This window comes from Larimichthys crocea, chromosome XIX (assembly GCF_000972845.2).
Source record: "Larimichthys crocea isolate SSNF chromosome XIX, L_crocea_2.0, whole genome shotgun sequence".
In the NCBI taxonomy this organism is placed as follows: domain Eukaryota; kingdom Metazoa; phylum Chordata; class Actinopteri; family Sciaenidae; genus Larimichthys; species Larimichthys crocea.
Genome location: NC_040029.1, coordinates 3,503,433 through 3,531,148, shown reverse-complemented (window position 1 = coordinate 3,531,148; position 27,716 = coordinate 3,503,433). Strand labels below are relative to the sequence as shown.

Genomic DNA, 27,716 nt, shown 5'->3' with positions numbered 1-27,716 from the left:
CACAGGGGGGTAACTAAGCTCTAGTTAAGTGGACAAAGCTGAGAGTAGCTCTGCTAATTACAGGTAGATAGAAGAAATAAAAGTGCGTTAGCTGGCTAACTCATGGATAAACAGTCGAAATGGCGGGAAATGATAAATAACATAAATGTAGCCGGGTTAAAAAAATGATAAATAACTGTTAAGCGGTTGAAATAGTTGGCTGAAAGTAATGGATAAACAGAAATAGGTCAAAGTTATCACTCATAACCTAATAATAATTCATAGCTAACGTTGATAAAGGGTTGAAATAGTGAAGTAAACTTAACGAGCTCCTATTTTAGCACTTAGCACAGCTAAAAGTAGCTTTAATGGATAAATGGTTGAAATGCAGCTAAAAGTTTAGCAAAGCTAAATAGTAGATAAACTAATTAAATGTAATGAGTTCGCTAAAATGAATAGGTAACCATTGAACAAAGCTAAAGGTAAGCGTTAATAGATACACTAAAATGCAAGTAGTTGGCCTTAAAGTTATAATTGGTTCCGCTAATTCAAACATTTACCCAATTACTTGTAGCTATTTCAACTAATGGATAAACAAGTTAAATGGCTATAAGCAAAAGGTAAATGGCAGAAACTGATATCAACATTTAGCTGAGAGTAAAGCACAGCTGGTTGTAATAGAAGCGGCCTAAACATAAGTTTAATTGTTTATTTCTATATTTGACGGTGTGAAATAACAGTCTGTTTAGTGGACACATTTAAACGTGGCAGGCAGGGGATGACTGAACAGGTTGCAGACAAAGCCTTTAAAATCCCGCACCTGATTTTATTAACATCTGACTCCCACCCTCCGGTTTGCACTGCCTCCTCCTCCCAGCCCACCAATGGGGAGCACCTATTATAAAAAATGATTAGCCTCTGTTGCACCACTTCATTCTCTCTCTCGCACCGGCAGTAGGCGGTATTCTAGCAACAAAAAAAAAAGAGACGAGGAAAAAATGTGGAGTGAACCCAGTCTCCTCCGAGGCTGGCGGACAAGACCGAGGGTTCAGCCCGCTGCTGCCGCCGCTGCTGCTGCTGCTGCTGCTGCAACACCTCTGGAGGGTATGCAGGAGACGCGGTGCAGCAGGCACTAAAGAAGACCAGACTGACTACTACAACACCGCCTGATGGTTGAACCTTTGACAGGGAGAGAGCAAGAGAGAGAGAGAGAGAGAGAGGTGGAGAAGCTGAGGAGAAGAAGGAGGGAGACAACCGACAAGCACGGGGATTAGGTGATTGAACAGCCGACAGAGACCCCACAGCCTCCAGCCGCTGTTTTGGGGGAAAGGCTGAAATAAACCATGATGGTGCTGATGGATCTGCATTCAGGTATCCCCGTTTTTTTTTTTTTCTTTTGCTTCATTACCCACAGAATGGCAATTAGTAATGTGACTCATTTTATGTTTTTGGTGATGGTGGATGAGAGGTGTGGGGATGGGGGAATAGGGAGGAAGGGTGGCCCATGTGAATTGTAATGCGGTGTATATTCAAACACAATGTGGATCATACTGCAGGAGACAATCCCCATTTCCATATGTCTCCTCTCTGTGATGCCTCTCTAGTGTTTGAGACAGATGTTTCGGATGTTAAAGAGTTGCACATTGCAGCCTCATTGAGCAGAGATGGTCCTGCCGCTTGATTTAATGATTCCTGTAATGGTCTGCTTCTGTATGCAGCAGGGTAAAGAGTTTCTTTGTGTGAGTTGGGCAACCACAGCTTATTATTTTTACAGGTTAGTGGTATTTGTTGATTTTGTGATGCAATTTTTCGTTCATTTTTTTCTCGTCTCTTTCTGTTTGTGGATGTGTGTTACAGCTCCAAACAACAAAGTGAGCAGAACGTCAGTCATGGCAAGGCTCGTCCTTTCCCTCCTGCTCTTGTGTGGATGCCAAAATAGGTAAACAAAGAGCTAAACAGTTGATGAAGACATTTTTCTACTCTGGTTGCTACAAAATGCCGACTAAAAAATACTTGTCTGTCTAAAAGTTTGTGTTTGCTGCTGTTTCATCAGAAGTCTTATTTTCAGTTGCATTGTCACACGTTCTTGTTGCCACATCTGCAATTTTGTAAATGAAACTCTTGGATATTCTCATACATTTTTGTGCTGAGGACTCCTGCCAGCTCTGCCCTGCTCTCCATGATCGAGCGCATATCCGAGCTGCACTCTGCTACAGCTCCGCTTAAGTGGCTGCCCTGCACTCAAGGAAAGCAAAAAAAAAAAAAGATCTTTGGCCATGCTGTCAGTAAATCACTGGGGATAGTCCACTCATCTGTGGAGATCAATGGCTTCTAGATCACATGTTCAAACCCAGCTTGTAACCTTGTCTTTCATGTCTCTCCCTGTAATTCCTCCACATGAACACGGTGTCTAATTTTCTAGCTACAGAGAATGTGCTCATCCTCAGGCATATTGCTGTGCTTCTTGCCATACTTTGAGGGGGAACTCATTTGTTTCTATTTGGATTTCATGTCAAAGCCTTAATTATCTCTACTGGTAGTTGTAAGCAGCACTTATGTTCAATAATTAATCACAACAAGCCTGTCCTTAATGCGGCAAGCTAATTAATCACAATAACCATGTCACGTTTTGATGTCCTGCAGTTTAACTAGTGCCAGGACGCTGTTCCTCCTCAGAGTCTCTTTACTCTTGTTTCCTTGTTTCCTCTCCCAGTCTCTGCATGTCATCCTCAGAGGATCAGAAGGAGATGGCAGCCATCGATAACAGCACAGTTTTCACCAGGATCCTGGACGGGCTCCTTGACGGTTATGACAACAGGCTCCGTCCGGGGCTTGGAGGTTTGCTGGGAACTTATTTCACATTTTAGAAACAAGACATTAAAAGCCTCCCTTGGATGCTCACCTAACCCACTAACCTGAACTCCACCATGGGAGGCCCCATTCCCCACTGCGATTTCATGCTCTGATTCCTGGGAAAATGTTGTTAGACAGGCAGGTACAGGGGTAGAAAGTGTGCGAGCAGATGTTAATTTTCCTCCCACGTCAGCTGTGGTGAAGGCGCACACATGTTTTCAGATGTTTCCTTCTGAACTGTAGCTTGGATCATGAATGCATGCCGTCGTTTGTCGCACATTGCCATGGCAGGGAGAGTAAATCAATCGAGCCGTCTTCAACACAATTCAGTGTGCTGTGGTGTTTTATTACCCTTGGCAACAGGAGATAACCTTGAGAGGCAACAAATTGCCATTCAAAGATGGAGTTTTTCTAAAGGACAACAGTAATGGAAGCTTTTTATCCCTGACTCCTTTCCTACTTCGCCAATTCCTGCATTTCTTCCACAGATTTCCAAACAGCTTTTTGTTTTGTCCTCATCGGTCCCCATTTTACCCGTACGCACATAATCCATAATAGGAAGGAACAACACTTTTTCATATTCGAATGGCTGATGTGTCGTGGCAAAAGCCTGCTCTCACATCCTGGTAACGGTTGCTACCCTTGACAAGTGGGCCTATAAATACATACTAGAAAAACATTCAGGCCTTCATTCAGCATTCAACAAGCTGCTCTCCACAGCACGACCAATCCCAGCTCGCCAGGACCAAATTTATATGCATAAGGGAGATTTTGTTGGCTTTGCTTGTACAAATGACAGAAATAATGTGCTACCTTTTGCCACATCATCCTCAGAAGAAATGCATTGTGAGAGAAATCAAAGAAATGTGTGGATTCATGTGAATACTGAGAAAGCACCGGTTTGCTCTGTAGCCACAGGTTTTAAATGACAAAACTGATGCTGGGGACTGAATTTATTATTCAATATATAATATATCTTATTAATATAATATATTAATTTGACTACTTGCATGCCTCAAAGTTGTAAGCAACCGATTTTCCCTTCAGAACATCCCCTGAAATTAGTCGATTAGTGGATCAACAGGAAATTAATCAGCAACTATTTTGAACATTGATTAATCATTAGGCAGAAAAACATCAAACATCCCTGCTTTATTTTTATATTATATCCTTGCAAATTGAATATCTTTTGGTTTTAGACTATTAGTCAGAGAAGCAAGACACTATCTTGGACTTTTTGACATCTTAGAGAGAAAATTCACTGATTCATCTAGAAAATAATTGCTGAATTAATCAATGGTGATTGCTGAAGTCCTAGGAAAAATACAACAGTTTAAATACAAAATACAGACAGAAAATGTCATTTTATGTGACCGTGGTCAGAAAAAAATGCCCCAAATATCATACCAATGAAGGACCGATATGTTTCCTTCGATTGACAGACACTTAATTCATAATGCTTTTCATCACCTTTTCTCATCACCTGAACTGTTCTCTCTCAACAGAAAACGTCACAGAGATCAAGACGAATATTTTTGTCACCAGCTTTGGCCCGGTGTCTGACACAGAGATGGTGAGTTGATCTAGAGCAAACACTGTAGATACACAGAGCATGTCACATCTCTGAGGCCCCTGTTATTAGATCGAAACGTATATTTAAATTTCAACACCGCACTGCTGCTGCAGCTGTTTCCTGCCAGCAGTCTCATGTCCTGGTTGCATCTTTGAAGAACTTTTTTACTTGTAAAGGCGACAAAATGAACATGGACGAGTTAAACTTTTAAGATTTAATGCAACGTGGCTGACCAATTCCACCTCGTTCCAAATAATTCATCCCTTCATTAATCCACTCTCTTATGAACTATAAGGTTCCACCTGGATGGCAAAATCCATTAAATCTCCTCTTTCATTAAATCTTCCATTACACCCTTACTGTATCCCTGGAACACTTTGACACTTGCCACTTTCCTATAATTGACTTTTAAAAAAAAGGTATTGACAGAGGCGCGAGATTGATTAATGAAATGTGGCGAGAGACTTGAATGATTTTGTGGTCCATTGTGTGTCAGTTTGCTAAAAGCGTCATTATTCTGCGGGATGGAGTGTCGTTTGTTTTCTTGTTCATTTGTTTTGTTTTGTTTTGCTCGAAGAACATTGATATTTCACACATGAGCAGATTTATGATGGATTTCTACAGCACAACGTTTGATCACCATATCTGTGAAAAATTAGTGGGTTTATGAAGGCATAAAGGAGTTTCGAGCCAGTGTTAGTGTTGACTGACAATTGACTGAATAGAAGCGAGTTACAGTCAGTTTTCTGTCTCAGTTTACTTATTTTCTTTGTGATGTGACAAGACGATGTCAAAAAGCAGCATTTAAAGCTCCATTAGGGAAGAATTCTGGCTGAAGGTCTGCCAGAGAAAACAATGCTGCAACACAGTCAAGAAAAAGAAACTGAGACCTTGTATAACTTTCTTGTTTTGGGTAAATTCACAACAGGAAGTGATGTTCTGAAGCGTAAGAGAGTAAAATAGACAACTATGTCTTAAAATGCAGAGGAAGATCTGTTGCCTTTGGCATCACTTCAGAATCTTCTGGCGTATAAAGATCACAGAGCAGACAGATTGGTAAACATGAGGCTTCTGAGTAAGTCAAAGAGTTACCTCTTCACTGATATTTCGGGTTAAATTCTGCCTTTTCCAGCAGAACTCTCTGAAATCTTTTGCTTTCGTCTCAGGAGTACACCATAGACGTGTTCTTCCGTCAGAGCTGGAAGGATGAGCGTCTGTGCTTCAAAGGGCCCATGGAGATGCTGCCATTAAACAACCTGCTGGCCAGCAACATCTGGACCCCAGATACCTTTTTCCTCAACGGCAAGAAGTCTATTGCTCACAACATGACCACGCCCAACAAGCTGCTGAGACTGAAGGATGACGGCACTTTACTTTACACTATGAGGTAGGTTAGAGCACACGTGTTGGCCTCTGGTGTGATTTATTCGCTTGAACACTTTTGCCATCTACAATTTAAAGACACCGAATAATAAACTGTGGGTAAGTGTTTTGCTTCATAACACTCCTAATCATAAACCCCTTTGGTGGCCAAGGTTGGTGGAACTTGTCACATTTAGACATTTCATTAATTTCAAGTACGCTGCTGGTGCTGCCTGCACAGTACGGAGATTCAAGGTGTAGTGATTCTATGACTGTACTGAGTCCTTGAGTAAACTGAGGACAATTTCAATTGTCAGCCAGCAAAGCCAATGAGCTGAGAATAAATAACGATAAAAACCAGTCAAACCAGTCAATGTGGCTCAGACTGTAGGAGAATAGTGACACCCAGTGGCCAATCAGAGGCATTTGTCCTGGACAACAGTAAGAGCAGTAAGTAAATGAGACATTTTGCAAGTGCAGCTTGTATTTTTTCTCATTCTTTTACTTTGTTTCTTGTTTTAAACAAAAGAGACATTTGAGACATTCTGAAGCAAATATAAAATAAACAGCAGCATGAAGTCTCTTTAAATGTTGTTGTTTAAAAAGCTGCAGGAGGAGATCATTTATTAGGAAACGCAACCTCATTGTAAACTTTAGTTTTTGGCAGTTATGCAGAAGTACTTTAGAGAAGAAAAAGGACAGAACAAGCCAGCAACCAGACGATGATCAGTATAAACTAAGCCGCCAGTATTTACACGGCTACAGAAACAAAAACTCAAGGAAAGGAATAAACTCTCTGTCATCTGATGGACAAATTGTTGTTTTTCTTTAGTGGAATGTCAGCGTAACCACCGGGACTCACTGTGACCTTTGAGCCAGAGAATTAGAATAATGCTGTGCTTATCCTCAGGAGTTACTGTAGCTGCAGGACTTAAGAGTGACTGTATCACGGATGAGAGCACTCTATCTGATACCAGTGCCACCCACAGGGAGAATAACGCTGGATGAAGGACAGATTATCCATATGCAACCGCCCTGACATATATACATATCCAAAGCAGCGCGTATTTATAGTCACGCTGTTGTCACGCGCACCGAGCGCACACACTGCGGGTGTCAGGCGCGTTTTCTGCACTAATCAGTTGTAGTGACGCTCAACTTTGACCTCAAGGCTTAACAAGTCAGGGATTGCATGAGTGTGTGTGTGTGTGTATGTGTGTGTGTGTGTGTGTTCATTTCCATATGTTTGATAATATGGAAATATGTGCATACATGTATTCATGATCTGAATGTACAACGTACACGTGTGTTTGTGACAAAGACAGAGAGAGAGAGAGAGATGATAGAGAGAGCTTGAGCTTCCATAATCTAAAAATGGCATCCCCGCTACAGTGGAAATGAAGCAGCAGTAGGTTGCTTTTAATCGTCTAATTGTTGCAGCACTGTGTTTGTCATTACCAGCGGAGCTTAACCACTGGCAGAACTGGTTTTATTTCCTGCATAAACACACACTCTCACACACACACACATGCACACACAGGCCATCTGGGTATTTGCGGGTCACATTTTTTTTGTTTGTTTGTGTCTCTTTGCACTACATGTTATTCAGTTTGTCAGCATTAGCGTAACACTGGTGACAATGTGTGTTTTGCATTCAGCCTTCGATTAAAAAAATACAGTATGTAAGATAGTATGTGGAAGAGTGTAAATCCATCCCTTTACCACACACACACACACACATTTGATGTGTGTTTATAAGCTGTGACTCCCCGGATGTACACTGTGGTGTATAAGCCCGCTATTGGCCATGTGTTTCATTCCTCCTCCCAATCTGCTATTTGTGTTACCGTTTTCAAAATCCCCTTCAGGAAACAACAACCATGGCCTCCAACCTATATGCTGAAAATGGTGGGTTACCCTAACCTTTGACCTAACATGGTCAATAAAGGTAAACAAGGTAGCAGCTGTTACCTTTTCTTTTGTTGGAATTTATTTTTATCTTTATGGCAGGACTCCCTTCCCCCACGTGCTAATTGAGTTTCATTTAAATAACTCAAATCATCACTAAATTATCTCATGACAGGTCTAGACCCTGCTATTTATAATATCATTTACAGAGACCCAACAGTTCCTATCACGAGCAAACACCTGGCAACAGTGAAAAGGAAAAACTTTCTTCCACCAAAACAAGTTCCCTCCTAACACTGTTTTCCAAGGGCACCTTCTTTGCATCCTGGGCTTAGCAGCTCCCCAGACAAGCATGATTTGTTGTTTTAAAGAAGATTTTTTCCCCTACACCAGAATAATAATGGATGCAGCCTGACACAGTGTTATGGAGATATGTCTGACGATGTGAGATTAAGCTGTGGGTGTCCAGGACCCATATTTATATAACAAGCTTGATAAACTACTGTATATTCTACAGTCAGTGATAACCATAATAATGAGACAAAACTTCTCCCATGTGACCAAAAAGTTGATTATTAAGAGCAAACATCACCGTAGTGCTATACAGAATTTACTCTGATGCACAATAAAATGTATTTAAGGAACACTCATGGGTGCTGTAAGCACATATTTTCATAACAAAGCATCCAGATTTAGAGCCACATGTGCACATCCCCATAGGAGTCACACATACATTGCACAAGTGTACACAAACATATCTAACACAGATGCTACTGTGAAAACATGTATTACACACACTAGTAAGCAGAAGCATACTGTTGTGTAAGTGCACATTGCAAACATTGTGTACGTGCGTGAATGAAAGCTCCTCTCTCTTCCCTCCCTGAACTAAATGGGATTGCGGTGCTGCGTCGTTTGGAAATCGTTACTCTGAGGAGGAGTGGTTGGTTTCATCGAGGAGATTTCTCTGCATTTGTCTCCATGGATAATTCATAAAAAGCTCCTTTTCGCAACTCTCAGCAAGCTTTAATGCACACGAGCTCGATGGCAGCCCATTATCATCTGATACCAGATAGGTCGGAAACACATACAGCTCTGAAATCTCTAAATCACCACCGAGTGAGTGCATTACACACCATTATCATTAGGTACAGGAGTGCTGCCTTCTGATCCATGCTCCTAGTTATTACCTTTAGAACAGTAGCCTCCTATTTGAACTTGCTGCCATACTGACAATTTGTTTAAGCGTGAATTAAAATGATAGTTCCTTATTTAACTTTTTTTTTGCATTTAAACACTTTTGTTCTTTTCTTTTTTTTTTTCTTTTTTTTTGATATAGCTACAACTCCCATGAGAGCGACTGTATGTGATACAAGGTGGGAGATTGTTAAAAATGTGCTTGTTAGTGTGAAAAGACAGATGGTGCAGCGTGGCGGCCGCTCAGTGGTTAATACAGCATAAAGCTCCTGGACTCAAAACTCAGCTGTTTTGTCCTGTTGCTCCAAGTTCTAGACTTTTCTGCAACGTCAGGCATATTGGAAACTTTAAATTTCCCACAGGTGTGAAGGTTCGTATGACGGATCGTTTCTGGGGTTTTACCCTGTGATGTATTGCCTTCCACTCAGGCAGAATAGAATCATAGGAATAATTTCATCTACTGTTTTATTACCGTTATTTAAATTATAACTGCTATGGGAAGCACAGATCACAATACAAATTAAAAGCAGCTATCTTTACAGGCATTTCTTCTAATGGGGCAAGGCCACATAAATAATTAGAACATGGTATGCTCGCCAAAAGCCATGTTCCCATTTCTTTATCCCAAAGACACTCTTTCCTCTCCTTGATCCTTCAGCTGTTTTAGACACAATAATACAATTGGACAATCCTGCACTGATGTGGAAAGCAAGCTGAGCCCCAAAACAGTGTATGGGGACCAGAGATGGCCCCTTATCACACTGTTATGCTTTGTTCACTTTAATAATACAATTGTGAAAACCTCCTGAAGTAGATACATACATGCAGGATGTTCTGAAGCATAAAAAAAACAGGGCCCAAGAGGTTTTTGCCACATCTCTGTGACACAGTTGTTATTAGGATTATAATCAGTGAAGGAAAAAAAAGAAGAACACCTGATTCTGTGGTTCATGTTGTGGTAGCTCATATGCCCGAACGCTTGAAGCAGAAAACAAAAACTGAGAGAAACGCCGGGGATACCTAAAAATAAAAGCCCATTTAGTTCTGTGAGTCCACATCATCATATCACTGTTTTACTGTTTACCAGCGTGCAATGAGCAAGGAGTACCCAGAGGGACTTGATTCAATCTGGGGCAGATAGCTAAAAAAACAACAACAACAACAAGAAAACAAAAAAAGAATAATTATGATGTGTGTGCTCAATTTGTATGCTTGACTTGCTGTTCTTCCGGGACACTGCGGGGCACCATCACAGCGGCTACAACGATAACACGTTGTCTCGGATGATTGTGAATGACAGGCAGAAAATTAGATTTGAAAAGCTATTGTACGTGTGTGTGTGATGATTTGAATAGACTAATTGATTGGATCTTAATGAGACGGTCCTGTCTTCAGGTCCTTTGCGATTCAAATGACGTCCATCAGGAGGTAGAGCTCAAACGATGGTGCAACATTCATATTTGAATGATCTAGATTGACATGTGAACGAAATGAAGAAAAGAGCTGGCATGAGAGTTTGTCCAAAGGATCACGTCATCAAAAAGAAGACAAACAACTGTTTAACCACTAGGTGGTAGTATTGCCACTGTTAAACCAGTGTTTCACTTACAAGTGTCATGCATGAAACTGTACAATCATTTAATGCTGTGTGGAAATATTAAAAATAACACCATTTCCTGGTAATTTTACTTGCTGATGCTGACAACAAAAGCACTATTGTGGACTGGAATTAACCCCCATATCTCTCCTTCTTATCCTCTTTTAGAGTGTTAATAGGTTATTACTGCAAAGATAGTAAAGCTGCCTCCTTGCTTCTAACTGTATCTGGTACCTTGTAATTTCGCTGACAGTAATTGTAGCTGTTCTTGTAATTGTGCAGTGCTCCGGATAAGAGATCTAGTTAAACATTTAAAGGCTAAATAGTGAGTGTAAAAGAAAACATACATACGTTGTGCATTTCCCCTGTTGCTCATATCTGCTGAAGTAAGCCTGTATTATGTAGTTAATGGATGTATTTCATGTGTTTTGCCTAAGATTGACCATATTAGCAGAATGCCCCATGCAGCTGGAGGATTTCCCCATGGATGCACACGCCTGCCCTCTCAAGTTCGGCAGCTGTGAGTAAAATCTACTTTTCTATTCATCTTGCCCTTCACTATATAACCTAATCCCAGCTATTATGTGACGTTCAGCCCAATGTAATCAGTTATGCAGAAGTTGAATCTAGATTTAGAGAACAATAAGAGCTCATTTTAGACAATGTTGGGTAATAGATAGAATGCTGCTGCCGCACAGACAATGCTGAGTTTGCTTTCCTGACTTTCCTGACTGTCTTCCAAATCCAAACTTAAGAGTGTGCAGTGTTTTCCTATAAGTTAAGCTACTGGTCATACCAGAACAAGTAAGCCTGTAGCAACAAAACCCCTGAGTAGACTGAAGTAAATGTACCTTTTATTATTCCCCTTTTGTAAGTTCCTTTGACTAAAGCTCAATGTAATGCCATTGATGCAGTCTGTAAAACTGAACATCGGGTTTCATGTATTAATAAAACAAGGAATAGGATCAGGATATAGAGGTAGAACGACTGAGATGTGAAGGAGTGCCCTTAGGGAAGACCTACCAGAGAGGATTATGGGCTAGCTCGAGGCAAATAACTTCTGTGTTTTACAGTATCAGTCACGGTTGAATTAAGTCAGAAATGTATGGCAAAGTGTCTCACAGTAAGATGTTGTTTACTGACATCTTATAATGCTCATTATTTAATTCTTTTTGCAAGCTCTATTAAAAAAAACTTTGTAAGAAGTCACTGACAGAAGAGAAGAGATTACTGTGTGTTCCCAAACACTTAATTAGGCCAGTGATCGGAAGGGTTTTCCCCAATGCCTTCTTAACAGGACAGCTACTCTGTGTGTCCTAACACTGCAGACATGTATAGAAACTTGAGTGGCCCCGGGGGTATTTAAAGACCGATCTGGCCAAATACCACACCTTAGGAGCCTCTTGGGCTAAAAGGATGAGGCTCTTATCCCCAGATTTCTGTGAGACGTAGTCCACCCACACTCTCTATGTAAGAGAAGCACTTTTGACTGCAATCCAATTACAGCGCAAGGAGCTGCTGGGCCTTCCCATGGCAAACACTAACCTAATCGGCCTGGTTCAATGCCCTACATATAAGTGTAAGTGTGTAATAGGAATAATGTGTTGATGTCCACACAGTATATTTATAAAGTAAGGGGACTTCTTGCTTTGTTTCTCTCCTGATCACCTCCTGCTTTACCTCCACTTTACACTGCTGCATCCTAACTACATGTTAATATACAGCAAAAAGAAGTCAACCCTTTGTTTAATAAACAAAATGGCTGATGTGACCGACACAAACACAGTTTTAGTCCAGTAATCTGCGACAATGCCAAACAGTATTTTACTATCGTCATCAGCGGTGGAGACAACATCCGGTGTAATGAAAAATGGGCAAAATTAATCCTGAGCGTGGAGAGAAAAAAGGGCACCAGATTTCTCCATCTTCTCCTCCTCTCTTCAGAATGTCATGATTTGATATTTCAGTGCTGCTCTCCACAGGCAGAGGCCAGTGACTACAGAAGCAAGGAAAAAATGTCAAATCTTCTGGAATAAAATTCAATTTCCTAAACACACACATGAAGAATTCATCTGCAAAACAGCGTCCGAAAGAACACAGCGGTTTGTAAATACTGCAAGGCAACACACTAATGAGGTGACTCAGTGTAGTAACCACGCTTCACCCAAGAGTTGTGGTGAATAGTAGCTCCCAAAGTAGGCTATATTCTATCTGGTCTTGGTCTTGACTCTCTCTTGCAATCCCTTGGTCTTGGCCTTGACTTGGTCTCAACCCCTCAAAGTCTTGGTCTCTCAGATTAGCTAGTCTTGACTACAACACTGGCTTTCACCTGACTTCTCTGTAGTTATTGCATTTTATCTTTATAGGTCAGAGTAGTAAGCCCAGTCCTGGGCCACATGTACAGAAGTCATTACAGATGGTGAAGTTAGTCCAGCTAAAGGGCACTAATCCCTTATTGTGGACTACCTGCATCTTAATTTAGCTGCTGGCCTTCAGCCATACAGCTATGGCTGTGGTGTTAAATTAATGTTGAGCCCAGAGATATGTAGCATTTAATTCAAAAGATACAATCTATTATCTTACAACAAACCAAATGACAGCTAAAAGTAATAGCACAACCTTACAAACTTTGGGAGTTAGAAACATTAGTAGTTGAATTGAGCTGAATCGTAATGCATGCATTGAATAGTGAATGTGCAGAGGCACAGTAGTGAACATTGGAATTGTTTATGCATCAAACAATCAGTCTGAAAAACCATGACAACTATGACAAGTACATGAAATCTGCAGCAGTAAAAGGCCACAGGCTGAAGCCAGCTCATACACACAGCAGAAGAACTGCTAAAGGAAAGTATTTTCTCAGAAACATGATTACCATAATCGACAGCTCTCTGACCAAAAAAAAGACGAGACATTTTGAACTTTGTAAAGCTGTTGTTTATCGTGAGGCGGATATTTAGAAACAGCTTGTTCCCTGAATCAGCACCACAGATACAGATGATGGTCTGCGGTGTACAAAACTTGGCCACCTGAGCTGTGGCAAAACAATAAAATATGGTCTTATGAATCATCTCTCAGCCTTCAACCCACAGTGATCACCCTGAACATATGTAGCAGTGAATCATTTTATGATTGCTCTCTTTCTTGGAGCCTTTGATATTCTAAGATATGAATGTCTGGATTGCTTTTGTAAATAAACCTGAGCGCTTTCGTGAACAACAAAAAGAAGTCTGACTGCTGCGTTACTGGTCACCAGAACATCAATGAATCTTCAGGATAAGGATTTCCACTTTAATGACACTCTAACATCAGTTCAAGACTTAGAGGATCAAAGAGAATGTTGAAGCTGTTCTGAAGCCAAAGTAATGACCAAATTCTTGTTGCACTTCATGCACACAAACTCTGTGTTTGTCTCCCCATCTACAGATAAAGTTAGCTTTCTTACAACTGTCCTAACCAGAAAAAATTACAGTATTTGCAGAGCACATATACAGTTTTCAGTAATAACAGCGGCAGATTTACCGCTTAGAAAATGTCTCAGATAACAACTATTACTCACAGATTTCATCAACTAAGCAAGGCATTTGCAAACACTGTCTCTGACAGCTTGGTTTCAAACAAGAATCTTGTAAAAGGACATTAAATATGCATGCTAAGGACTAAAGCCAAGGTAAAATGTTAGCATCCTCACCTGTTCATCCTCCTGACATTGTTCTTACATAAACCTGTTTGGCCTGCATACACACCTTTTTTGTATTGTCTGTAAACCAATGTGGTGTGGACGTAAAGTCATCTCAAGTTATGTTGCAGAGACTCCCCAACTTCCATAAAGTGCAGAACAGAGCTGCTGAAGTTAGCCTCAGTTCTCATATACTAGCACCCAGGACTAGCTTTCACACTGTGGGGAAATATTACACAGTGGATGTACTAATTGTGAACTGGCTAACCCGTCAAACTGATTTAGTAATTTAGTTAATAATGTGCTCCTTGACACAACTGTGTTACTAATTCTGATTAATTATGAAAGATTTCTAATCCGTCTTAGCTTGTGTTGTTCACGAGAAATGAACATGTATTTCCTTTTGAATATTTCAGACTGCTTCGCTCAGAGTGTGTAGAAGTGCTGTATAGTAAGTGATGTGTTAGGCTGAGTCGTTGCTCCCCTCGCCTCGCACATGAGACGGGAGCAGCAAAGCGTTTAAGCGTGAACTGTTCAGAAGTTGGCACAGGTGCACCATCTTGCCTGTCAAAGTCTTTAGTTCTTCCTCTGTGTAATGAAATTCACCAATAATCCCTTGTTCCAATCTAAGTACCCGACAATTAAGGTTTGGTCTGACAGTGCCCACATTTAAACACTACATCCCTTGTAGACCAGTATCCAGCTGCCAAGTGAGCACCCAGAATGGAAATACTGAAGTTAAGATGGTGCACAAATAAACAATGGCAGCCCTGTTACAGAAGGCCAGGCCAGAGGTTTCTTGTACATTATATAAATATACTGTATTTTATGCTGTATGTTGTAAATATTTGAATGTTTTAATGCAGATTTGGTTTGTCCTGTGTACTATTCATAGATCATACCTCCAGAAATAGCTGTAAAAATTCCCTCTGAAAAATCTGATCTACTTTCTTTTCTCAGTATTAAATTACACCCTTTAAAGAACCTCAAAAATACAACATAAGTATGAAATTCAGCATCTACTGTAAGTGGACTCAGCCCTCTTCTCATTATTTGTCAGTAGATAATGTCTTTTCCCAATTTCCTCCTTTTATTTAGGTTGACATGTTCTCAAATAGCTTCTTAGTGTCTTTTTTTAGTTCCTCTCTGTTCCCATCCTTGATGGGGTTTTTTTTTTGTTGTTGTTGTTTTTGGTCCAGCAATTCTTTTGACAGGTAACAACAATCACAATCAGTGACATAGTTGCATAGATTATAATTTTTTTCTAATGAAGTTCAAGTCAAACAGACCTGAATCGGTGTCCAGTATTTTGTGCAGGATTTGATATGAATAAATGAACTAGCAGCAGAGGCTTCAGAGTTTGCGCTCCGTTTTTCATCACAAGTGTGATGCAACACATTATGGTTAATCTGACTCAGTCTGGTTCCTGCTGACAGGGGAGCTCACCTCTGACCCGCAAGTGTGGTTTAAACAAGAATACACTTAAAACTCCACCCACACACACACACACACACATGCAGGCATGCAAGCAAAATTCTGCTTTGGGCCTTTAAGCCTGCAGTCTAATCAAAAAGTGCTAGACGGATTCTGCAGCGGCACTCACTCAAATAAACACACAGAGATACACATAACGTGAGCGACGACAGGGTTGAAACTGTGATATGTTACAAATCTACTGTGTTATTGAAATACATTTATTCAAAGGATATTTTCAAGTCATCTTTCTCTTTCTCTCTCCCAGATGCCTATCCGGTGTCAGAGGTGGTCTACACTTGGACTATGGGAGATGTTAAGTCTGTCGAGGTGGCAGAAGACAGCTCCAGGCTCAACCAGTACCATCTTGTTGGGCAAACTAAAGGCACAGAGGACATACACACAAGCAGAGGTGTGTATGTGTGTGCGTGAATAGACAGACAAAAAAGACTCCTGTAATAATCATAGCAGTACAGTAAAAAAAAAAAAAGTGAAGCAAGAGAGAGGAAACCTAACGCCAAAGAGTGGAAATCTTTTGATGAATGCAAAAGTGATGCAAGAAAAATAAAGAATAGGTAACAGCTCTGTATGAAAGAATAAGAACAATCAAATGTGTTGTCCACATTTCAGATCACTTCATCTTTTACTCTTCATCCTAAATGTGTCTTAGAAAAGCAAGCTGATGTTAGCTTTATCAGTTAAACTAGTTAAGTTGGCTATGCCACAGTAACCAGGTATAGGTCTAAATATGTAGTAACAACTAATTTATATGTAACATAACTGGCTTTAATTCAATGCCATGTAAATCCCCACTTGCATTACATTGTAGGTGGGCTATGGACCTCCATTGTTGTAATAGTAATAATAATAATGAAAGAATAATGTCTTACCCTTTAACCATTTAAAAACTTAACATTGAATATAGTATGTAATGTAAAATATAAAAAAAAAAAAAACATTTTAAAGCATTTTTATACACTGATTTTCACAGCTTGATCCTCTTCACTGACTCACTCATCAGTTTACTTTTAATGTATCATCCCCCACAAATCTTACTAACACCATTTTCACATAGGTCCCCCCCCTCCCAGCGAGTAATGGGTTTACAAGGCAAAGCTGGTGTCACAACACATTCCTGTTAATTTAAAAAAGGCTGACTCAGCTGCTGCACCACAGGGCCCTGTTCGAAAACTTTTTACAACCTACAGGACCATTTTTATTAGTTAGAGCAACATTGTGTAACTTTTCTACCACATCGTTCTGTACTATGTATAGTGCCGTAAAGTGTTACATACTTTTTGTGAGTGATCATATGCGGAACACAAACTATTTCACTGATTTTGGTGAAACTGGATCATATTATATGGAGGAATTATATGGGGGAATGCTGATAGGGAGTGGAGTAAATCTGAAACTGACTTTTAGAGCGTGGTGAAATAAAAGGCTGAAAGACAGAAGCTGGGCTTCTTGCTGTTGGACTAATAACTAATATTAGCTGGCTGCTTGCTTGATGTTTGGCTGCCAAGCATAGTTTTTGATATAAGTAATATAATCATCCTTTACTCTCTCACCCTTATTCCTCACCTTTCTTGCGCATCTTTTCCCTGAGTAAATTTATACAGTATTTGATGCAGTGTAACACCAAATAACGTGATGTAACTAATTCTAGATTAGAAAAGATAAACTCTGCGAGAGGGGAGATGGGCGTGCGAAGCAGAGAGCGAATGTGGGAAACATTATCAGGAGATCAGAGTCAATGAGTGGAGGCTTGTGGAGGAGAGTAGCCTATCCCTCACACAACCAGCTGTCTACAGGCCCGGACAGCCCTGTCAAACAACACTTATCCCTGCATGAGCCCATGCGCGCGCACACCCACACAAGCACACACACACACACACACATAGAGCTCAAGAGAGACCTGAGACCTGGGGTTAATCCCTCCATCCAACCACCCATCAGCCTTTGCATAAGAAGATGACATCACAGATCAGTGAGGGATTGGTTGGTTGGCTGTCGCTGAGTGTATCTGTGTGCTTGTGGGTATGTGCTCTCGTACCTTTCTCATTCTAAGTACCAAATGTCCTCGCAGTAATGGTAAAAACCCACAAAGTGAGGACATTCTGATGCTATGCACAGTGACCTGGTTATTTTTGGGTTATAGCTGAGATAGGGTTAGTGTGAAAGTGAAACATTGAATACAGCTGATTTTATATGGTATGATTGGAAGCATTTGATTTAGCATAGTTTAGCATAATGGAGATGGTTTGTTAATGTGTGTGTGTCTGTTTGTATGTTAGGATTGGACAGCCTCGCCCTGACACGTGGGGGTGGGGGCGTTGAAAGGCATCTGCTTAATACTCTTACGTAAAATGAAACTTCCCTCCAGTTTCTAGTAGAATCATTATTAAAGTGTGGATTTCCCCTGGGGAGCCACAACTGAAACCTTGCTTTTGTTGGATGACTCAGTGTTTAAATTGAAAGGTTAAAGGGGTTGTTGGTTGGGGAACTGCATGGCTGCCTAGCCGCAGGGCCAAATTGCTGGTTCACTGGCTGGATGGTTGGCATGTTGACAAGTTTGCTAATTGGTCAGTTGATAAAATGCTGGCTGAAAGGCTGGACAGTGCCTGATGGATGCTGACATATTATACAACCATTGTTTGCTGCAGTCACCAGAAACAGTGAGTTAACAATGCTCGGGACGAGCATGTAGATGGTCAAAAAATTCAATACAAAAGTCTGAAGCAAAGTTTACTGTCAACCACTCATATTGGCAGTAAACCTTGATCCTAACTAGCCATGTTTGATAGCTAGTGGGGGTCAAATCCTCCACAGGATATCCTTTAAATGTGATGATTTTACATGAATCATTTTTGCAGTTTTCGCAATTATAATAATGGCAAGCCAGGCACAAAATGCGTTTTGAGAGAAGCTTATATTTGTCCATTTATTGTCAAATTATGCCACATTTTTTTGCAACACGTGACCATCTCTGGTCCCATGTTTAACACTTTATTTTCTTTGAATGTCATTTAATACTTTGGTTTCCAAATCCGTCATTTATGTTGATTAGTTTCAACAATGCATCAATAGTCGCGTTGTATAAATGTACATGCCTGACAGTTTCCCTGACTTTCCTTTGTTTGCTGTAAATCAGCAAACATGATCTCTGAATACTGTTTAGCCGAAGGACTAAAGGCAGTAAATCATCGTTCATGCAGCTCAGCGCTTCTATCTGGAAACCGTCCAAGCCAGTGGCGGAGATTGCTGATGAGTTTGGGCTCAGGGGTCACATTCAGTCCAGTGGGTTAACTTACCTTCTGTATGTATTTGACTCTCTTGCTAATAACTTCCCCACTTTTACAGCACATACACATCTTACATATTAACAGGCTTTAAATGGAATATTACCACCTTGAATGGAGTTGACAGCCGTTACAGCAGGGGTCATCGAGGTGTGAAAACAGATTCCAATTTTATCTTTTGAAGCCATTTTTAAAAAGTTTAGCAGCAACCTGTCAGAGTTCTTTGCATTTCATGATCCTGTGACATGATTATATTTAATACTTTACTGTGTACAAGTCTAAAGAGCCTGTCTCTGACAATATGAAGATATGCTCCCCAGAGGCCAACTATGACTGGGCGTCCTTGGCAGCACATCATCAAAACTTATCCAAGTTGTATATTTAATAGATGCATCGGCTGTAGATTTCTCTGTGCTCTGAGAAAAGGAGAAGCAGAGGCGAGCGGTCACCTGCTTGATTAAAAGAAGTCTGACAGTCGCCTGTTTTATGAGACAAAGTAATGAAGTGCTTGTTAAACCTGGAACTTAAAACAGCAGTCAATTAATGATTGTCTGGCCTTCCCTTTTGTTGTTATTCTAAGGCAGTGACAGTTTGTCTCCGGGCTCTGGCTGCACGGCCTCAATGACAACAAAAGTTAGACTACAGCTAGTCAAAAAAGTTTTAGGGGGAAATCTAAGTGGTGACAATGAATGCCTTTTTCCACAGAGCAGTTCTGCCGTTACTTGTTCTTGCCAGCTATTGCCAGCAGGATTCCCTGCTTGCACTTTACTGGATCTAGCCTTTAGCTTTGAGATTATCACACAATTGCATCAACGTTTGCCAAAGGGTATCTTTAAAGCTGTTTTCCTTCATTATCTTCACTTTAAATTATTTGCTTTCCAATGATCCACAGTCTTAAAAGTCTGGGAGAACAAGATGTTAGCTGTCAAAATTATCTTTTGCATCTCATATTGGTTGATAATGAATTCAGCTTTTAAAAACTCATATATGGTGGTCCATAGCTCAAATTATTGGATGGATGTGAGGGTTTAATTACCACATCTAATCTTAGACAACACCCCCTAATTTGAGGACATGAAGAAGGAGATTAGATTTTTTCTTGACATCCTTAAGGACATGCCTCCTCCTGTCTCAGTCAGCAGTATCCTAAAATAACTCCTGACTCTAAGACGCACTGTAGCAACAGTTGTGTCTACAGTTTGTCGGGTCTTTTAAAGAATAGTTTGCACTGGATTATTCATCTAATTTCCAGAGAATAGTCCTTCAGGCCAGAGAGTTAAAGGCAAACAAGTTGTTTTTCTACTTACCAGTTGACCAGCATGGCAGCATTGTTTCCCGCCATGAAAGGAAGTTCCCCTCGGACATTGTGAAATACAAATCCATGGGAGAAAAGCAATAAGATCCACCAGAGGAACATGTTCCTCCTCATCCCTCTGCCCCCAGTCCTGTCGGGATCCATGCATCAAGGGCAAAGTTGACCCTGGGGTGTCCCAGGTAGGCAGTGCCTGAAGTTGACGGGGTAGCTGTGAGCCAGACGGCCTGGAGTCATGAGGGCGTCAGAGGGCCCAGGTGATGGGTTCACAGTCGAAACTAACGGTGTTGGGGATCTCCTGATCGAGGCATGGCTGCCTCGGTGGTGATGATAAGCGGATATTTTCCGTCAGTACAGAGTGCCGGCAAAAGAAACAGTTCACCTCACTTTCAATCTGCTGTCAGCTGATACCCACGGTGCATTTTCTTAATTGCTTCTTCTTCCCTCCACACACCGGTCAGTCCCATCAAGAATGTTTGATCATCATTCCACAGAGAGACGACAAATAACCAAAAAAAACAACATGAAAGATAGAAAATGTCCACACAGCTAGCCCCCCTCCATCCCACCAGTGATTAGCAGCGCAGTGAGTGTCCCTCTCCGTGGCTTAGTGTCCTGAGGTGTGTGTGTGTGTGTGTGTCTGTGTGTGTGTGTGGTGGCTGTCAGCAGTTAGAAATCATGCTTCATGTGTGTTTCAGAGTGTGTATGTGTGCGTGTCAGTGCCTGGATTGGCAGGGCAGAGTGGGCGGGGCTTTGGGCTCTATGAGGATCCCAGGACAGGAAGCCACACACACACATACACACACACACACACTCTCTTTCTGTCACTGATGGCAGGATGCAGATTGTAACCAGGGATTAGGGAGGTTCAAAAATCCGATTTTGCCCGGAGAAAGCCTTGTGTATTACTGTGTGTGTGTGTGTGTGTGTGTGTGTGTGTGTGTGTGTGTGTGTGTGTGTGTGTGTGCGTGTGAGAGAGAGACAGCAGAGAGCTGCTTGTGTGCCTCAGTGTGTGCATGTTATTCATTGGGTTTTTCATAGTTTACCAGCGCCTGCAGTTGCAAACTGCTCCCGGCAAGAGGATTTTTTAAAGCCTCGAATGCAATCTTCAGTTGTTTGACTGAATATTGTGCCCCCTCTCTTTCTATCCCTCCTGCTACACTTCCTCTGTGTCTGGATTGTCACCACCCCCATTGTCGAATCCCAGACATTAACCACATAATAATCTATTGTCATGTCCCCGCAATAATTAACGCCGCTTGCTCTCATTTTTCAGTTTAATAATGGATTTGAAGTCAGGTTCATTTCGTCGTTGTGTTCAGCTGAATATGAAATCTCTTTATCATTAGTTCATTTTTTTTAACTGTTTCACATCCGTCACTTTCCATTTTGCAGTTCCCACATCCTCTAATTATTTCATTACAGGAAGGAGGATTGAAACATTAGTTCAGGGGGATCGGAGGGCCATGAGAGGAGTTTTAAGACTTTGTGCCTGTTTTATCCAATAATTTAGCACCATCTGTGCAATTTTAGATACTGTCATAAAAAAGTAATTATGTTGTCCTATGTGTAACCCAACACATGTGGCGCTGTAAGGAGGTCAACTCACACATTAATAATTCCACTAAATATATTCACTCTGATGTGGTTCATCTGAAAGCAGATGTCTCCATCATTAAGTACTCACCTTGTTTAGTGTCCCTATCTAACTCTATATTCTTTTTATTTCTTTCCTCCCCCACAGGACAGTACACAGTGATGATGGTCCACTTCTTCCTGAAGAGGAAGATTGGCTATTTTGTCATCCAGACATATATGCCCTGTTTCATGACTGTGATCCTGTCCCAGGTGTCGTTTTGGCTAAACAGAGAATCAGTTCCTGCAAGGACTGTCTTCGGTGAGTGAAGCCGCTTATCTACTCATTTTCTTTTTTTCCTAACGTTTTATTTATCTGGGTAATATTCCTGTCATGCACATTCACACAAGGGAGCCCATTGAGCGGCAGCACTGCAGTCGGCAGCAGTTTAAAGTTATTAAAGCGCGCACCTTTGTTGAGCGTTTCCAGCCGGCCTGTAAAAACTCAATTTAAACTTGTCACGGCCTTTGTTTGCACCCAGGGGTGACCACTGTGCTGACCATGACCACACTCAGCATCAGTGCCAGGAACTCGCTCCCTAAAGTGGCCTATGCAACAGCCATGGATTGGTTCATAGCCGTCTGCTACGCTTTCGTCTTTTCTGCCCTCATTGAGTTCGCCACCGTGAACTACTTCACCAAGAGAAGCTGGGCGTGGGATGGCAAGAAGGCGCTGGAAGCACAGCACCCTAAGGTACAAAATTACATATTTAGGAGTAAAACACCTTAAAATACCGGACATGTGAACTTAGTATTTTTATTTGCAAAGCTGAGTCTGCTTCAAAAGACTGGTCCACATGTTGTAGCTCATAATGTAGTAAACACAAACTTTATATCATCATTTCAAAGCATACAGTCACTTTTCAGGTGGGTTTTCTACTTTCCAGGCTACCTGGTGTCCTACAAAATATGGAAATGCAACTTGCTTAAAATAGGTCATCGTTGACAGTGAATTATTTAACGTTCACCTTCTGATAGCTATGATTGCATGATAATTTGAAATTCCCAAAACGTTCATGTGCCATGTAGTCAGAGTCAAACCTTGAAAAAACACAATTTAAAAGATTTATGTATAAAATCTCAGACAAAGCATGATTCGTGTTTGAGGTGATAAGATACAAGCACTTCTAATGCCTCACTTATGAACAGTAGGTCGGCAGATTCAGCTGTTTGTCCTTGTTTCCAGTCCTTATGCTAAGCTAAGCTAACTGTCTTCTGGCTCTTGTTAGGTAGTTAGTGTACATATATGGAGTATGGTATCAATCTACTCGTCTAACTCTCAGCAAGACCATGTGTATATATATATATATATATATATTTCCCAAACCATCTCATCTTTGTCTTCATATCTTTTAAAGAACCACTTCTATACCAATGTAAAACATTATGGTAATCCTCCGCAGCAAGGACTAAGCCTTTGCACATGGGCGGCGGCTGCTCTACCAACTGAGCTAAACAACGCCCCTGTCAGATGACTCATGATTCATTTCATGTGGTCTAGTGTAAAAATCCCTCTGAGTATTGATATCCCTTCACAGCCCTGATTATTATACAAGTTGCTTGCTCTAATATAATCAGAGATGCCCGGGAAAATTGTCATGCAGCTGCACTAAAACATACATTTGCATATTGCAATCATAAATAAAAATCAAACAGACACCTGAGTTAAATTTAATTACACAGCATCCCAACATTTTAGCAGAATGTTTGGCAGAAATGTTTCACTTCTGTAAAATCACTAATCATCACAGACAGAATGAAGGACATTGATTATCTCAGGCCAAAACCAGCAGAGCAAAGCGTAAAACTAATTCACTCCTGTAATCTGTCCCGCTGTAGAAACGTGACCCCATGGTGCTGTCGAAAAAGCCCAACAACGTTTGCTCTGCAGGCGTCAACTACACCCCCAACCTCACCAAGGACGTGTCCATCTCCACCATCTTCAACACAACATCGGTACAGCTCCGTGCCACTGAGACCAAGTTGGTGGACCCTAAGAAGACCTACAACAGCGTCAGCAAGATTGATAAGATGTCGCGGATAGTGTTTCCCGTCCTCTTTGGAACCTTCAACCTCGTCTACTGGGCCACATATCTTAACAGAGAACCGATGGTGAAAGGAGTGGGCACCTCAACATAATCTTTCTGTTTTTTTCCCCTGAGACAGAGAGTTTGTGTAAGGGAAGAAGTCTGAGAGCGTGTGGACTAAAAGGAAAGGAGTTGAAAGAAAATCTCTGCCCTTGAAAAAATAACAAAGAAAAACATAAAAAACATATCTGTGCTTGAAGAACAAAAACGAACTATACTCAACCATCTAATTCAAGCACTTTGAATGGATGCAAGGCTGCAACAGAATCTCTTTCCTGTTTTTCATGTCCTAAAAAACTGCTTGATCACAAAGAAACCGCTTCTAAGACTGTGTCGACGAGAGAGCGGGCGCTTTTCTTCTTTCTCATCTGTCCCGCTGCAGTTTGCATGACGCTCTCCTCAAAAGAAAACCATGGACTCCTTTTTGTCTTGAATACCAACTATGTATATGTCAATCACTGCTTAAAGTATGGGAGCACACTTCATTGCTACTACTTGAGGAAGGGTTAAATTAAACTAGTGTAGGAGAAATTTTGCTCCACATCCTTATCACAGAGGCTTGAAATGCACTGAGCGTATGCTATGAAAAGAAAAAGCCTGCAATATAACATCAGAATTTGAAAAATTTATTAAAAAATGTACCTCATTCCACGTTGCGTGGAAGAAACATTTCTTAAGATTAATGCTACAAGTGCATTAATAATTCAGATTTATGTCTCGTTTTTAAAGTGAGTTTGCAGTGGGTTGTGTGTCTCTTTGTACATCTTTACTTGATGACTGAAAGCCTTCTGCTGCAGGCCAGGTTTCCCAGAAGCAGTCTGTGTCTCAATGGGAAATGACAAAAAAAATAAAAAAAAACTACCTGGAGGTTTAAAAAAAACTCTTCAGGCAGATTATCATCGCAAGAGTTTCTGAATTTTTAAATGAAAAGAAGCTTCTTCATTTATGAAAAATTCACACGTTGACGTTTAGGGCGGCTTGCCAACAAGAATATTTGAAAAACTTTCTTGGCCCACTTTCACCGGGTGACTGGACAGCTGATGGCAATGTTCAGGACAAATTTAGGATTGGATGTATGTGCTTTTAACTGAATTTTGAGCACGGGTCACTCAGCTAACAAACTAATATTCACAGTTGAGAGAGCAGTGCTTGAAACGCAGTGTGTGTCACATACAAATGAGCATGCTGAGAGTCCAGAGACTGGCATTCAGTGAGATGACATGGGGGCAATTCTATACTTAACACAAAGATCTCCAGGGTCCGGTTCGACAAAGATAGACTTTAGATTAGTCAGAGGAGAGGAGGTGGAAGATATGTGAAAGATGAAAATACAAGCTAATACACTAGCTTCCTCCATTTTGAACATTTTGAAATTCCTCAAAGGTCAACACTGCTTGGACAGCTCATTGTTGGTCAACTATGTTTAATTCCAGTTTCATTGGAATTAATTAATTCAGTCCTTTTTAAATGATGAAGCCTTTAAGCTACAAAGATTCGGAGAAATTAGGCCGAGTCTCGTATGAGAATGATGTAAATAAATGTTTAATTTTAACTCTTATCTTTGACACAAAAAAAGTGTGTCTCATGTTTTAAACCCTGAGAAGAAGAAAAAAAATGTCTAATGTTGACTTTTAATGTTTTCGTCTGATAACTTTCTTCATGTTTGTGCACATGTGTGAAATGTTTTTTTTCTTCTAGTCGCTTGTAGAAGATCTGATCAAACTTTTGATCTTTTGAATTGAATGTTTTCTTTCTTTCCACATTGACTTCATGAAAGTGGAAGCAATGAGCACACGTTACGGCATTTCGGCTGGAGCCCAACACGGCACATCATATGTGATTGGTTGGAACGTGATGAGACATACTCAGGAACTAAAGGACCCATGCTCTCAGCGGAAGAGTTGCCTCAGAGTAGCCTCTTTTAACTCATGGATTTTAAACATTGTAGTTCAATCGGTCACCTGCTGCTGGGAGCATTGTCCACGATAACTTTTTGGCGCTGAATGGGATGTTGATAGAAAATCATGTAAAGTTGACATCAGCTGCTACTGTACCTGCTTTGCTTTGTGAAACTGGGACCTACAGCAAATATCTTCACGATATAAGCTTAGAATTTTTTTCCAAAGCGCTTTTCTTTTGCATTTTGGTGCCATAATACCCTGTCGTGTTTCTGTGCTGGTTTGGGTTTGATGTTAAATCTGCGTTTTTATGTAAATTTTTCGGTGTTGCTATCTGTCAAATGCACTGTGGGTGTCTTAGAGCTAAGCTAAGACAGTGTTTCAGTTCTTGTTAAAGTGCAGCAGCGGTGTAAAAAGAATGAAGGGCGATCCATACATCTGTCTGTCAGGGGTCGCCATGGCAGCAAGTCCAGATGAGCAGACCAGACGTCCCTTTTCCCGGTAACAACCTGCTGCTTATACACATTCATATGTGAGTGACTCATCATGACTGCAGTATTTGAGTCCTTCACAAAGTTTGGCATTATTTGTTTGTTCTGTCAGAGCTGAACTGCTTCATCTGAGCTTATTTTGAGTTCTCTTACCAAAGGAAATGAAACTGTGCTACGCATTTTTCTCCATCATCATGTAAGTATGTGTTATCATCTGTCATTTTCTCCGTGAATTTGTTCCATCACTTTTGACCAAAAACCTGTAAAACTAAAACATTCCCATCAGCCTTAGCTGTACTTTTGTTTTTTTTTAATTTAGTGCCAGTTAGTTAGCATTCAGACATGTTCAACCCGAGATGGTGAACATGGTAAAACAATAACTGCTGAGCATCAGCATGTTAGCATGCTGACGTTATCCTTTAGTTCAAGTGCAGCCTCACGGAGACTGGCTGTCACTAGCACGGCTGTACATATGTTAGCTGATGGCCCTCCAACAAAAAAAGAGTCAAACATACAGACCTGCTGTGAAACAAAAACCAATACTGCAAAAAAAAGGGAAAAAAAAACAGATTGCTGCCTTCTCCTGTAGACTATTTTACCCGAAACATTTTTCCCAAAAATACTGAAATATTTCAGTTCATTCCCAACAGTTATTTCCCCTCTAAGAATCCTTGATAGACATACATACATCTTACTTGTCACCCAAGAAATGAGTGCTCCTATCCATCCATCCATCCATCCATTTAACCATCCCTCTCTTCTCTATTGCCCCTCCTTCCCTCCTTCAGCCACTGTGACAGACTCATCTGCCATACATCTGTTAGAAAAGGGATTTAGTTCCGCTTAAGTTACTCTCACTCGTTCAGGGGGGCCCCTTACAGCAAAGCACTTCACTCCAATTTAAGCCCCGACTGGCCCAGTCGGTGACAAATGCTTGTTTTTCTCTCTGTGGTGTCTGGACAGCTGTGGCTCGTGCGTGTTAGGAACAAATTTAGGATTGATTATATGTACTTTATCCAAAGCTAGCTCACGGGCAGTGAAGCCAACTGAAGTTTTCAACTCGGGTCTGTCAAGTGGGGAATGTAACTTACATGCAGCAGTCAGCTTAAAGGGACTCACACAGCGCTGCGACAGCAACAGTTGTCCGGGAAGGCTACAGACAGCCATGACACATGCATGTAGTTATTGTTTTTGAGCCTCAGTAAAGAACTTTGATTTATTTTGGAGGAAACATTAAACTGAGAACTTTTGTATTAAAAAAAATGCAGCAAAACCTTTGTAGCTATAGCCGGGCTGTAGTATTTGTGTTACTCATTCTTTGTCTTATGTACTGTATTTGTTTTATGTGTTATACTTCAAGCGATCAAATA

At 40.9% G+C, this 27,716-nt stretch overlaps 2 protein-coding genes across 4 annotated transcripts in view; one reads left to right on the top strand and one right to left on the bottom strand.

Annotated features, from left to right (window-relative positions):
* The window catches only part of LOC104925736 (gamma-aminobutyric acid receptor subunit beta-3), a 57,190-nt gene extending 36,910 nt beyond the window's left edge, over positions 1-20,280 (bottom strand). For both annotated transcript variants that reach the window (XM_027291706.1, XM_027291707.1), the window contains exon 1: positions 20,231-20,280. In XM_027291706.1, coding sequence (XP_027147507.1) covers positions 20,231-20,265 — 35 coding nt within the window. In that variant the 5' untranslated portion in view covers positions 20,266-20,280. The remainder of the gene's footprint in view (positions 1-20,230) is intronic.
* LOC104925737 (gamma-aminobutyric acid receptor subunit alpha-5-like) lies at positions 734-27,716 on the top strand. 2 transcript variants are annotated; one of them, XM_027291709.1, is made up of 10 exons: positions 734-1,350; positions 1,837-1,918; positions 2,693-2,817; positions 4,338-4,405; positions 5,572-5,792; positions 10,907-10,989; positions 15,890-16,033; positions 21,980-22,132; positions 22,353-22,564; positions 23,710-27,716. In XM_027291709.1, the coding sequence occupies exons 1-10, from the start codon at positions 1,323-1,325 to the stop codon at positions 24,007-24,009; spliced, it is 1,416 nt and encodes a 471-aa protein (XP_027147510.1). In that variant the 5' UTR covers positions 734-1,322; the 3' UTR covers positions 24,010-27,716. The 2 variants fall into 2 exon arrangements, with proteins under 2 accessions (XP_027147510.1, XP_027147509.1); XM_027291708.1 differs by lacking the exon at positions 734-1,350 and having other exon boundaries at positions 1,715-1,918.

What these genes read in the sequence shown, in the direction of transcription:
- LOC104925737 (XM_027291708.1), top strand. Translation starts at nt 1,779, where the DNA reads ATGCAATTTTTCGTTCATTTTTTTCTCGTCTCTTTCTGTTTGTGGATG. An exon ending in GCTCCGTCCGGGGCTTGGAG is followed by an intron (nt 2,818 to 4,337) that starts GTTTGCTGGGAA and finishes CTCTCTCAACAG; the next exon opens with AAAACGTCACAGAGATCAAG. An exon ending in TGGAAGCACAGCACCCTAAG is followed by an intron (nt 22,565 to 23,709) that starts GTACAAAATTAC and finishes GTCCCGCTGTAG; the next exon opens with AAACGTGACCCCATGGTGCT.